The following is a 14,249-nucleotide window of genomic DNA, read 5'->3' as shown; positions in this document are numbered from 1 at the left end:
CTTTTTGATAGAAGAAACAGATAACAGGTTATATACATATTGTAATCAAGTATAATATATCTCCCTCGCCTTTCCTTCTGGCAGTCCCTCACCTCTGTAATCAATATAGACTGATCATGAAGATAAATTATCAAGCAATTTAACGACACACTGTCACTGTTATGAAGCACATATGGCTGGCCAAGAGATGTGCCCTTAGGACAATCTATAAAGAAATTAAATGTGCGCATATTCATATCACCATCAAATGGTTGCCCATTCATATTACCCATTTATGATGAAACCATGAAACCATGCTCTTTACATTGCTCTTGCACGATACACTATATATACAAAAGTATGTGGACACGCCTTCAAATTAGTGAATCCGGCTATTCCAGCCATGCAATCTCCATAAAAAGTGGAAGTGGAGTGGAAGCCTGTTCTCTGGAGTGAATGGATGAATCCGGGTTTGTCGCTACCTGCTCGAATGCATAGTGCCAACTGTAATGTTTGGTGGAGGTGGAATAATGGTCTGGGGCTGTTTTTCATGGTTCGGGCTAGGCACATTAGTTCCAGTGAATGGAAATCTTAACGCTACAGCATGCAATGACATTCTAGAGGATTCTGTGCTTCCAACTTTGTGGCAACAGTTTGGGGAAGGCCCTTTCCTGTTTCAGCATGACAATTCCCCCATGCACAAAGTGAGATCCATACAGAAAGGGTTTGTCGAGTTCGTGGTGGAAGAACTTGACTGGCCTGCACAGAGCTCTGACCTGAACCACAACGAACACCTTTGGGATGAATTGGAATGCCGACTGCAAGCCAGGCCTAATCGCCCAACATCAGTGCCTGACCTCACTAATGTTCTTGTGGCTGAATGGAAGCAAGTCCCCGCAGCAATGTTCCAACATCTAGTGGAAAGCCTTCCCAGAAGAGTGGAGGCTGTTATAGCAGCAAAGGGGGGACCAACTCCATATTAATGCCCATGATTTTGGAATGAGATGTTCGATGAGCAGGTGTCCACACATTTGGTCATGTAGTGTAGCTATTTCATCAGCCAGCCATTCAACGCCTGCACTCATAATTAATACAAATTTTTATTTACAGATTTATTTTCATACAGTTTGAAATACAGTATGTTTTGTAACAGGTAGTCATTATAGGTTAAGCTCCCTGTCCTTGTAGCAGGAAGTCAGGGATATCACGTATTTCACATATCTCTGTTAGTTATATCACTAGCAATCACTAGAAATCTTTTACCAAGGAAGCTTTTCCTGAAGAGATTGCATAACACAAGATTGTGATTGTGATTTGCGTCTATTGTATAAAACCATTGTCAAAGCAGTTAAAGGTGTAGAATAGATGGATAAATACAAATAGGATGCTCTGAAGTAAAAAATAATAATACGACATTGGAAATTGTTCATGTAAAAGTGGGGCACACCAACAGTTACGCATTGTCTTTGTTTTCTAACTACTGCCCGAGTACACATATTTATTTTTGTGAGAACTGGAAGCATACCTGTGAGGGGAGTCTAACTGGTAGTAGTTACTGTTGTAGTTGTTTACCAGTATGTATTCCAAGCATGTGATTTTATTTGACCATAGGGAAAAGAGCTAGTGTATAAATATCGAAATGCAGAATTATTTGAATTGAGCTTCAACTCTTACAAATTCCATCCCTCTGCTGGTGCTGTGCCAGCTCAACTTTTCTAGGTGATACATTATGTCACAAAACACACTTTGTCACAATACCAATAAGTTACTCACCCCACTTATATATTTCGCCTAACCCCCAATATTTGCTCGTCACATGGCATGATATGTTGTTAACAATGATTTTCAGTCAGTTTTATGAAACGTTGTGCAGCGATTACATTTCAAACATAAAAGCAACCCCCATCTTTCTCTCTCTCTCTCTCTCTCTCTCTCTCTCTCTCTCTCTCTCTCTCTCTCGTCCGTGCTTTCATTTTCTTCCATCCATTCCCTTGAACGTGAGCCCAACCCCTCCCACTATGCATATACATGATGTGTGTGCTTTACCATGGACAGGTATATCTGTAAATCACATCAAACAGCAAGGTAGAGGGAAGCAAGACGGTAATGGACAATACGCCAAGACAACGGAGCTGTTAGACAAACAGACAGACAGTCAAACAGAAAGACAGACAGACAGAAGGCTATATGAGGACAAACTTTGACAGACAAAGGATGCTTCCATTACTGGTTATAGCTTTGCTGGGGTTCCCCACGGCAACAGGTTTCTATGCACTTCTATAGCCTATTCAAATGATCTGAACATTTTACATATAAAAGTAACTGGGTAAAGTGAAGAATATCAGTGTATTTTTGTCTTAGGTTTGCAGGAATGATATTGAAGAACATTTGCAAGTAGAGTCAAGTTGTATTCTTGCAGTGATTATTGTCATAAAGTAACATCTTAGGGACCTTGTCAATTAAAACCAGGCTTTCAGGGGTGAGACAAGAATTGTATATGTTTGGATTCTGGCTGTGCAAGAAGAATGTTGTTTTTGCCTCACCTCAGAAATGTGCTCACTAGTTCTGACTAGGCCCTTTAATGTTTTTAAAGGGTAATTCTGACTACGTAGGTTCACATTGATTCTTCTGTATGGCAACATCATAGGGGGAAATGAACTCTCTTGTTTCTACTGTATGGCAACATCATAGGAGGCAATGAACTCTCTTGTTTCTACTGTATGGCAACATCATAGGGGGCAATGAACTCTCTTGTTTCTACTGTATGACAACATCATAGGGGAGGATTCCTGTTGAATGTGTTCTGTTAAAAACTGTTTCTCTTTTCTAAGAAGATAACACTCATCAAGCACATTTTTGAAAAACTACAGTGTTAAACTCATATTCGTGAATGCATTGTGTCAGTATTTGTAACATAGAGAGAGAAGAAATAGATAGATACTTTATTCATCTCTAAAGCAGGGGTCCCCAATTACATTCAGCCGTGTGCCGATTTTTCCTTGAGCGGATGGTAGAGGGGAAAAAACATAGTTATAAATAATTTGTACACTCAAATTGACCGCTAGAATCCAAAACGGATATAGAATTGGACAAAAACAGAATAATTTCAAACTTTGATGACATTGGGATACGATCACGTCTTTCTATTTAAGTGTGGGAATACTTATTTTAATCACTTTGAGCAGATTTTATGGTGATTTTCCAGTCTTTTATGTCCAACAACAAAAATTATTAAAACATTTTGCTCATAAAACTTGGGAGACCAAATAAAGTCGCCCTCGGGCCAAATTCGCTCCCACAGGTGACTTTATTTGGTCCCCCAAGTTTTCATAATTGTTGAACCCTTCTCAATAGTATGTGACCTGTAAAATCTCCTCTGTTATTCCCAGCCTCTGCAATGCCTTGCACCCACACCTCTCTCTCCGAGACCCTTCCGTCCTCAGGTGAGTGTTCACTAACAATCAGTCATTAGTGATATACATTGGCTTGACTGCTGAGGATGTAAAGTACATCTTAACAGATCTAAGAGCCATATGGTCTGGTCTTGTAGCCGGCATGATCTGTCTGGGTTCATTCAGTTCTATGTGTGGACGTCTAGAATATAGAGATCTGTCTGGGTTCATTCAGCTCTATATCTGGCCACCTAGAATACAGAGATCTATCTTCAGTCTCTTTAGTCCTTTTTGAGTTGAGTTGGCTGTTCTGAACGATCAACCAATGCGGTCTTTAGCGGTCTCCTAATTTCACTCCATTCTCTCCAGCTCACAGTGTCAGACCCTCAGATGTGGCTGTGATCTCGGCCATTGGACTGCCCCACACACAAAGGTAAGCAACACATACATTTCTTTAACCTTGATAGATAAGGGGACACTACCAGGGCCCCCAAGTTGTGCAGTGGTCTAAGGCACTGCATCTCAGTGCAAGAAGCGTCACTACAGTCCCTGGTTCGAATCCAGGTTATATCACATCCGGCTGTGATTTGGAGTCCCTTAGCGCGGCGTACAACTGGCCCAGTGTCGTCCGGGTTTGGCCGGGGTAGGCTGTCATTGTAAATAAGAATTTGTTCTTAACTGTCTTGCCTAGTTAAATAAAGGTTAAATAAAAACTAAAACCAGGTGTCACTAGGGATGATTCAATGTGAACACAGAAAGGTTTTCCAGACTTCTGTTTTTCTTTCTCCCTGAAGCAGTGAGCTGTCCAGAGTGTTATTGAGACTTCATGGTAAGCCTGCTATTCTTGGGGGGTTTGAGGGGATCCTTGATGTATCAAATCAGTTATCTGAACCAGAAGACAACAAACGCAGGCTATTAACACAGACAGACAGGCAGACAGACACAGACACGCACACAAGTACACACACAAAAATAGCTGACAAATTCTAAAGCATCCTACCACGTTGTCAATTTCCTGTGACCTTAAGCACTAAAATTACAGTCTCAGTCAAATAAAATCTCAATAAAACACACTTTGATTGGTTGATAAGATTGTTTGATAAGAGATATGATTTGTTGATAAGACATGTTGGTCTGCTGACAGATCCTCCTCCATCCCATGCCAAATTTCCTCCCTTTGCAATCTGACTCTCATCAGCTGAAGTTAGAAGTTTACATACACCTTTAGCCAAATACATTTAAACTCAGTTTTTCACAATACCTGACATTTAATCCTAGTAAAAATTCCCTGTCTAAGGTCAGTTAGGATCACCATTTTATTTTAAGAATGTAAAATGTCAGAATAATCAAATCAAATCAAATTTTATTTGTCACATACACATGGTTAGCAGATGTTAATGTGAGTGTAGCGAAATGCTTGTGCTTCAGTTCCGACAATGCAGTAATAACCAACAAGTAATCTAGCTAACAATTCCAAAACTACTACCTTATAGACACAAGTGTAAAGGGATAAAGAATATGTACATAAAGATATATGAATGAGTGATGGTACAGAGCGGCATAGGCAAGATGCAGTAGATGGTATCGAGTACAGTATATACATATGAGATGAGTAATGTAGGGTATGTAAACATAAAAGTGGCATAGTTTAAAGTGGCTAGTGATACATATATTACATAAAGATGGCAAGATGCAGTAGATGAGATAGAGTACAGTATATACATTAACATATGAGATGAGTAATGTAGGGTATGTAAACATTATATTAAGTGGCATTGTTTAAAGTGGCTAGTGATACATTTTTTACATCAATTTCCATCAATTCCCATTATTAAAGTGGCTGGAGTTGAGTCAGTGTGTTGGCAGCAGCCACTCAATGTTAGTGGTGGCTGTTTAACAGTCTGATGGCCTTGAGATAGAAGCTGTTTTTCAGTCTCTCGGTCCCTGCTTTGATGCACCTGTACTGACCTCGCCTTCTGGATGATAGCGGGGTGAACAGGCAGTGGCTCGGGTGGTTGTTGTCCTTGATGATCTGTATGGCCTTCCTGTGACATCGGGTGGTGTAGGTGTCCTGGAGGGCAGGTAGTTTTCCCCCGGTGATGCGTTGTGCAGACCTCACTACCCTCTGGAGAGCCTTACGGTTGTGGGTGGAGCAGTTGCCGTACCAGGCGGTGATACATTCGACAGGATGCTCTTGATTGTGCATCTGTAGAAGTTTGTGAGTGTTTTTGGTGACAAGCCGCTGTTGTGCCTTCTTCACCACACTGTCTGTGTGGGTGGACCAATTCAGTTTGTCCGTGATGTGTACGCCGAGGAACTTAAAACTTACTACCCTCTCCACTACTGTCCCGTCGATGTGGATAGGGGGGTGTTCCCTCTGCTGTTTCCTGAAGTCCACAATCATCTCCTTTGCTTTGTTGAGTGTGAGGTTATTTTCCTGACACCACACTCCGAGGGCCGTCACCTCCTCCCTGTAGGCCGTCTCGTCGTTGTTGGTAATCAAGCCTACCACTGTAGTGTCGTCCGCAAACTTGATGATTGAGTTGGAGGCGTGTATGGCCACGCAGTCGTGGGTGAACATGGAGTACAGCAGAGGGCTCAGAACGCACCCTTGTGGGGCCCCAGTGTTGAGGATCAGCTGGGTGGAGATGTTGTTACCTACCCTCACCACCTGGGGTCGGCCCGTCAGGAAGTCCAGGACCCAGTTGCACAGGGCGGGGTCGAGATCCAGGGTCTCGAGCTTGATGACGAGTTTGGAGGGTACTATGGTGTTAAATGCTGAGCTGTAGTCGATGAACAGCATTCTCACATAGGATTTCCTCTTGTCCAGTTGGGTTAGGGCAGTGTGCAGTGTGGTTGCGATTGCGTCGTCTGTGGACCTATTGGGGCGGTAAGCAAATTGGAGTGGGTCTAGGGTGTCAGGTAGGGTGGAGGTGATATGGTCCTTGACTAGTCTCTCAAAGCACTTCATGATTACGGAAGTGAGTGCTATGGGGCGGTAGTCGTTTAGCTCAGTTACCTTAGCTTTCTTGGGATGAGGAACAGTGGTGGTCCTCTTGAAGCATGTGGGAACAGCAGACTGGGATAAGGATTGATTGAATATGTCTGTAAACACACCAGCTAGCTGGTCTGCGCATGCTCTGAGGATGCGGCTGGGGATGCCGTCTGGGCCTGCAGCCTTGCGAGGGTTAACACGTTTAAATGTTTTCCTCACGTCGGCTGCAGTGAAGGAGAGTCTGCATGTTTTGGTTGCGGGCCGTGTCAGTGGCACTGTATTGTCCTCAAAGCGAGCAAAGAAGTTATTTAGTCTTTCTGGGAGCAAGACATCCTGGTCCGCGACGGGGCTAGTTTTCTTTTTGTAATCCGTGATTGACTGTAGACCCTGCCACATACCTCTTGTGTCTGAGCCGTTGAATTGCAACTCTACTTTGTCTCTATACTGACGCTTAGCTTGTTTGATTGCCTTGAGGAGGGAATAGCTACACTGTTTATATTCGGTCATGTTTCCGGTCACCTTGCCCTGGTTAAAAGCAGTGGTTTGCACTTTCAATTTCGCGAGAATGCTGCCATCAATCCACGGTTTCTGGTTTGGGAATGTTTTAATCATTGCTGTGGGTACGACATCGCCGATGCACTTTCTAATGAACTCGCTCACCGAATCAGCGTATTCGTCAATGTTGTTGTTGGACACAATGCGGAACATATCCTAATCCACGTGATCGAAGCAGTCTTGAAGCGTGGAATCAGATTGCTCGGACCAGCGTTGAACAGACCTGAGCGTGTGAGCTTCTTGTTTTAGTTTTTGTCTGTTGGCTGGAAGCAACAAAATGGAGTTGTGGTCAGCTTTTCCGAAAGGAGGGCGGGGGAGGGCCTTATATGCGTCGTGGAAGTAGAGAGAATAGTAGAGTGAATGATTTATTTCAGCTTTTCTTTCTTTCATCACATTCCCAGTGGATCAGACGTTTACATACACTCAATTAGTATTTGGTAGCATTGCCTTAAAATGTTTAACTTGGGTCAAACATTTCGAGTAGCCTTCCACAAGCTTCCCACAACAAGTTGGGTGAATTTTGGCCCATTCCTCCTGACAGAGCTGGTGTAACTGAGTCTGGTTTGTAGGCCTCCTTCTTCACACAGGCTTTTTCAGTTCTGCCCACAAATGTTCAATAGGTTTGAGGTCAGGGCTTTGTGATGGCCACTCCAATACCTTGACTTTGTTGTCCTTAAGCCATTTTTCCACAACTTTGGAAGTATGCTTGGGGTCATTGTCCATTTGGAAGACCCATTTGCGACCAAGCTTTAACTTCCAGACTGATGTCTTGAGATGTTGCTTCAATATATCCACATAATTTTCCACCCTCATGATGCCATCTATTTTGTGAAGCGCACCAGTCCCTCCTACAGCAAAGCACGCCCACAACATGATGCTGCCACCCGCTTGCTTCACGGCTTGCAAGCATCCCCCTTTTTCCTCCAAACATAACGATGGTCATCATGGCCAAACAGTTTTATTTTTGTTTCATCAGACCAGAGGACATTTCTCCAAAAAGTATGATCTTTGTCCCCATGTGCAGTTGCAAACCGTAGCCTGGCTTTTTTTTATGGCGGTTTTGAAGCAGTGGCTTCTTCCTTGGTGAACGGCCTTTCAGATGATGTCGATATAGGACTCGTTTTACTGTGGATATAGATGCTTTTGTTTCCTCCAGCATCTTCACAAGGTCCTTTGCTGTTGTTCTGGGATTGATTTGCACTTTTTGCACCAGAGTACGTTCATCTCTAGGAGACAGACTGAGTTTCCTTCCTGAACAGTATGACGGCTGCGTGGTCCCATGGTGTTTATACTTGCGTACTATTGTTTGTACAGATGAACGTGGATCTTCAGGCATTTGAAAATTGCTCCCAAGGATGAACCAGACTTGTGGAGGTCTACAACTTTTTTTTCTGAGGTCTTGGAAGGTTTTCTTTGATTTTCCCATGATGTCAAGCAAAGAGGCACTGAGTTTGAAGGCAGGCCTTGAAATATATCCACAGGTATACCTCAAATGGACTCAAATTATGTCAATTAGCCTATCAGATGCTTCTAAAGCCATGACATCATTTTCTGGAATTTTCCAAGCTGTTTACACTCTAGGCAGTCTTTTCTGCTGATGTGTGTGGGTCTGGTAGTGGTACTCTCTCTATTCTACTATTTTCCTTTTGGCATGGTTAATACCTGCCTGGCGCCCGAACAAAATCTTTCTTTACCCCTCTCTAATAAATACCGCTACAAAGGCACAGTCAATTTAGTGTATGTAAACTTCTGACCCACTGGAATTGTGATACAGTGAATTATAAGTGAAATAATCTGTAAACAATTGTTGGAAAAATTACTTGTGTCATGCACAAAGTAGATGTCCTAACCGACTTGCCAAAAACTATAGTTTGTTAACAAGAAATTTGTGGAGTGGTTGAAAAACGAGTTTTAATGACTCCAACCTAAGTGTATGTAAACTTCCTACTTCAACTGTAAGTAGAACGTTTATTTAATTTCATCCAGATAATCTATGACCAGACATAATTTAGGCTTTTTAACCCTTTTTGAAGATATGATTGTGCTTGAAAAGGATAAAAGCATTGAAAAGAGGGTACATTTGGAGGGAAATTAAATCAGTTCAGTTACCTACTTGTGATAATGGGAGTGTCAGGCCTGCTCTTATATAACTTACTGTAACTATTGAACACTCTTCCTTGTCTAATAGGTTATTGTAGATTACTGCAGTATCAATTAGTATCATTGAGAGTAATTGGTTTTAGAAGAGGTTAATATAAGTTAACCTCCCACTACTGTGTGATATTGTTATTGGTCTGATATCAGGACCAACCCTGATACCACTAACAATAAGCCAAGATAGAATCACCAAATTGCAACTTTGCTGCCAACAATTTCCACAGAAAGCATTTCACACGGAAGAGATAAAGACTATTGTACCTCTCACACAATAGAAAAATGACATTAATAAAGATGAATGCGATAGAGCATTATACTGTACTCTCAACTCACGTGGTACTTACTGTATGTTAGTACCACGAAAGCCCTAGATGCCATACTTGTCCGATCAAACAGATTGCATGTGTATCCATTTATTTTATTGTATAAGGAACCAACTAACTCTACCTGTGTGTCAGAGTTAGTGGATAGTAAAAACCTGTTAGCCATTTCTAATAGTGCTTTTTTCACCCCATACTAAAGTGCTAAGTAATGTGCATATGACAATTTTGAGTTCACTAATAATCAAGCAACTTCCTCCCCTCTCTCTGTCACTTCAGAGCTGCTGACCATGTTTAACCCTGAAATGACCAGGAGTCTTCCTGGTCAGACAAATCTGTATTCTGAATCCTCACAGCACAGGTAAACCACAGCTACACTCAGCTCCCTGTGAGAGCATGAAAGAAAGAAAGAAAAAAATGTATTTCAGACAATGTTTCATTCATTTGCAGAGCTCTTGTAGAGCAGGCAAAGGAACTGTCCCTCACCCTCAGGAGGAACCAGGTATTCTAGTATCTCTCCTTCTACATAACCCAACACATTGTCCTAACAGCCTCCCTGTACTGGTTTTCATCTCTGACTGTGTCTTGTACTTCTCTCTAATAGGCCATTGATCTAGACGCAGACTGGAAGCTGGTGATGCTATTCGTCCAGGTGGATGAGCTCTGTTTATGTCATGACCAGGTCATTAGCCAAACACTCACACACGTCTGGATTTAAGTGAAAGTCTGCATTTCATGACACTACAGTGTTATTAGCTGCATTCCTTTGAGTGAGTGTTGTGTGTTTGTGTCTATGCAGTTCAGCGAGACTGTCACAGCTGCTGTCCAGGAGGTGGATCTTGCTCTGCAGGTGCTGCAGTCACAGGTGCGTTTTGGACACTTGTGTGACACTCTTAGCGATGCTACAGCACATGAATTTAGGTGATCACTAAGATTGTTCACAATGTATTTGCAGTTGAAGCAGACCATTGTCAATGTTGCAGTGTGGGATGGAGAATATGTTCATCAGAACAGGTGATTCTCTCCACCAATAGCATATCTTCTTAATCAGTCAGTGCACTCTTTCCCTGAGTTTATTCTTTTTATTTTATTTGACTGATTGCAGTGCAATAATTATATTGATTATTGTACTGTTATGTTGAGGGTGCTAGCACACAAGCATTTCACTGCACTTTTTATACCTGCTGTGAACTGTGTACATAACAAATATAATTAGATGAGATTTCCTGGATTTTTAAACGATTCTGTGAATCTATAGTGACTAGCTGGTAGATGTTTGGTTTGATTGCTTATATGTCTATTGACAGGATGTGTCAATGTATGGAGGAAAGACATGAATGGGAGCTCAGACTGCTGAGGGCCATGCTCACTCAAGTCCTGCAGGTTCAATGTCTTGCATCATCAATGTCTTGCATCATCAATGTCTTGCATCATCAATGTCTTGCATCATCAATGCCTTACATCGTCAATGTCTTACATATGTTTAACATCATCAGTCTTTCATCATCAATGTCTATGTCTTACATTATCAATGTCTTACATCACCAGTCTTACATCATCAATGTCTTACATCAATAACTTACATCAATGTGATGTCCCCTATCTCCCCAACGTCTATGTCAGGGTCGAATTTGGCCCACTGTGGTTTTATCCCCCCCCCCCCCAAATTGTTGGACAAAAAAAACCTACCAGTTAATTTAATTTTGGAAATCTGTTCCCAAGTATTCCCACGCATAATAGAGAGACACGTGATCGTATACAAATGTAAGCAAGGTTTGAAAAACGATCATGTTTTTGTCAAATATTATATCTGTTTGTGATTCTTGCAATCAAATTGCAGTCTACAAATGATTTGTAACGATGTTCTGGCCCACCGACCATCCTCTTATAAAAAAATCGTCCCGCGGGTGAATCTGGTTGACGGTCCCTGACCTATGTCCTGTTTATACTCTTGTCCCCATATAAATAAGATAAGATAAGATTACATTTTATTGTCTGATTTCAACCAAAAAAATGATATCATAAAAACTCCTTACAGGACATACTGCAAAATAGAATAAACAACATATGAACAGAAGAGGTTGTAGTACAGTACAAGTGAAAAATAAAGTTGTACACTAATCTCTCCTTGCTGTGGATTTAGTGGACCAACATTTCAGTTAAATAGGTGTATTGTACATAGTTCATTTTTACCTAACTCTATTTCATGGTGGTCAGTAGGAGTCCCTTGACGGACACCTGGTGGAGAAGCAGTGGTACAGCAACAAAGATGACTTCACCGTCCTACTTCAGGATATCCCCTTCATCACAGCAGACCCAGCCTCCTTTATTGTGAGTGACAAGCCATTTTTTATACATTAATGTGACTCTCTCACTGTGTGATGCAGAGCTGAATTGTTATTGGTGTGTGTGTGTGTGTGTGTGTGTGTGTGTGTGTGTGTGTGTGTGTGTGTGTGTGTGTGTGTGTGTGTGTGTGTGTGTGTGTGTGTGTGTGTGTGTGTGTGTGTGTGTGTGTGTGTGTGTGTGTGTGTGTGTGTGTGTGTGCGTGCGTGCGTGCGTGTGTGTATAACACAAATGTTCATCTATGTACAGAGCGCTGCCCCCAGAGCGGGTGCATTACACACAGACAAACTAGCCGTACAGATGTGGGCCAACTTGGTGAGTCACACCATATACTCCCCATGCTGCTAACACACTGTGGCATTGTCTCTGCTCTCAGTCCTAGTTGAGGCAAACAAAGGAGAATTGACTCTGTTTTTTTTTATTCTGTTTTTCAGCTGCAGCCCACCATAGGCCAGCAGAACATGGAGAACAATGATATGATCATCTCGGTGCCATGCCCCAGTGAGGTGAGAGAGCGCGGCAAGCCTCCAACACATACCTGACCCGGGGTTGTTTTTCTTTCAAATACTTTCTGCGTTTAACTGGGCCTGTCTGGACTGCCAGATGAGCGGGGTTTGCACTTGGGGATGATGCGTTGGTTCCATTGGACTAGACAAGCTCAATGAACTGCAGCTAAGGTATTTGAAAGAAAACAAATACTATTTGAACCCAGTCCTGAAATCTGTCACAAACAGTACATTTGTGGGATTAATAGAATAGAATGTACATACAGTATATGAATGTAAACCTGAGTGTAATATGAATTTCCAATTGAACAAAAAGGACATCAGTCGTTTGTCAAGTCAATCAGGGAGACACATGCAGAGAAAATGTCTAACTGGCCTCTTGGAGACGGGCCTTTTGTATCCAAATCAGATGTTCTATAAACACCAACCTGACGGACAGTGACTTTGTCAGCTGCTACAGAATCATAAAGTGTTCATAGAATGCCATCGATACAACACTGAATAATCAGTGTGTCCTTGGTCCTTGTATCTCCAGTCTGGCGTCAACCACTATCATCAGATATGATAATAATCCATAACAAGTCTAGTGACCATCAACCTGCGCCTTGAGTTTTACAAATAGAACACTGGCAAGTATGTGTATTACAGAAATTCCAAATATGCTAAACATTGTGTTGATCACTAAATTAAATATGAACTTTATTCATCTTAAATATTCCCATTACAGCGAACTACTCTAGATGAATGTCTCAACACACAATATAGTATGATTAAGCAAAGGCCGAGGGGGTGTGGTATTTGGCCAATATACCACGGCTAAGGGCTGTTCTTAGGCGCGACACGGAGGGCCTGGACACAGTCCTTAGCCGTGGTATATTGTCCATATACCACAAACCCCCGGGGTGCCTTATTGCTATTATAAACTGTTTACAAACATAATTAGAGCAGTAAAAATACATGTTTTGTCATACCCGTTTGATATACCATGGCTGTCAGTCAATCAGAATTCAGGGTTCGAACCACCCAGTCAATGATATGATTTAACTCTACTGATCCTCATCTTCCACCCTCTATACATTCATCTGTCCTCCTCTCTGTCTCTCTTTATCTCTCTCTGTCTCACTCTTTCTCTCTCCCCCCCTCGCTCCAATAGGACCGGCCTTTCTTGAGAACAGAGCGGAACTCTCCCTCAGATCACACCAATGAGCTCTCTCCTCTTTTCGACCCTGTGAGTTATTGTTGTCAGGCCTGTTGATCACGGCTGATGTACTGTAGGGCCCTGCACATTGTGGTGTCTGTGTACACATTATACATGGTAATGACTCTGGATGTCCTCTGCGTGTCTTGTCATCAGATCATGGGCACTCATATGCCCTGCCAGGACCATAGCCCTTCCAACTCCACACCTACCTCAGGTAAGATGAATCCTCTCAATATACAGTATACAGCTTTTAGAGTTATTTGTTGAAATTATCTTACTGAGTTATGGAACATTAAACTTTCCGAGAAAGGACAGGTAGGTGTTAACAGGTTTCTGATAGGGCTACCTGGATAAAGTTTGCCTTTCGCCATTCTCATCACCTGATCCATCTTCTATGCATTCACAGTTCACGCCCTTCGGCCTGGCGATATCAAAGTCGTAGCTGCAGTGGGAGACTCTCTGACAGTAAGTCACCTACTCCTTGTTTACCTTTTATCTGTAGTACATGATTGAGTTACTTTACATACTGTGAGCTAATCTACATTACCCAGTTGTAGGGCTGTCACTTATCATATGTGATTTCTATCTGTATTATTAAACTCATGCTATTGCTATCTCCATAACACTCTCTTTGACTGGTCGGCAGGCGGGCAACGGTGTCGGATCGGGATCCAGTGTTAACAACTTACTGGATGTTACGACGCAGTACCGGGGTTTATCATGGAGGTGGGTCCTTATCACCCCTGTAATAAAACAATAGTTCAGAGTGGAGTGTCAATGTCAGTTCATCTTCCTGTGCTG

The 14,249-nt window shown here is 42.2% G+C and overlaps 1 protein-coding gene across 1 annotated transcript in view; it reads left to right on the top strand.

Moving 5' to 3' along the window:
* The first annotated feature begins 2,166 nt into the window (after positions 1–2,166).
* Positions 2,167–14,249, top strand: part of LOC139407858 (phospholipase B1, membrane-associated-like) — a 38,030-nt gene continuing 25,947 nt past the window's right edge. The window contains exons 1-17 of the mRNA XM_071151728.1: positions 2,167–2,242; positions 3,369–3,422; positions 3,741–3,804; positions 4,166–4,200; positions 9,678–9,759; positions 9,849–9,900; positions 10,003–10,080; positions 10,198–10,263; positions 10,354–10,412; positions 10,706–10,781; positions 11,619–11,729; positions 11,991–12,056; positions 12,176–12,247; positions 13,401–13,475; positions 13,602–13,662; positions 13,855–13,913; positions 14,095–14,174. Coding sequence (XP_071007829.1) covers positions 2,167–2,242; positions 3,369–3,422; positions 3,741–3,804; positions 4,166–4,200; positions 9,678–9,759; positions 9,849–9,900; positions 10,003–10,080; positions 10,198–10,263; positions 10,354–10,412; positions 10,706–10,781; positions 11,619–11,729; positions 11,991–12,056; positions 12,176–12,247; positions 13,401–13,475; positions 13,602–13,662; positions 13,855–13,913; positions 14,095–14,174 — 1,166 coding nt within the window. The remainder of the gene's footprint in view (positions 2,243–3,368; positions 3,423–3,740; positions 3,805–4,165; positions 4,201–9,677; positions 9,760–9,848; positions 9,901–10,002; positions 10,081–10,197; positions 10,264–10,353; positions 10,413–10,705; positions 10,782–11,618; positions 11,730–11,990; positions 12,057–12,175; positions 12,248–13,400; positions 13,476–13,601; positions 13,663–13,854; positions 13,914–14,094; positions 14,175–14,249) is intronic.

Source organism: Oncorhynchus clarkii, chromosome 4 (genome assembly GCF_045791955.1).
Source record: "Oncorhynchus clarkii lewisi isolate Uvic-CL-2024 chromosome 4, UVic_Ocla_1.0, whole genome shotgun sequence".
In the NCBI taxonomy this organism is placed as follows: domain Eukaryota; kingdom Metazoa; phylum Chordata; class Actinopteri; order Salmoniformes; family Salmonidae; genus Oncorhynchus; species Oncorhynchus clarkii.
Note: the sequence above shows the minus strand (reverse complement) of the source record. Positions and strands in the feature narration are given on the sequence as shown.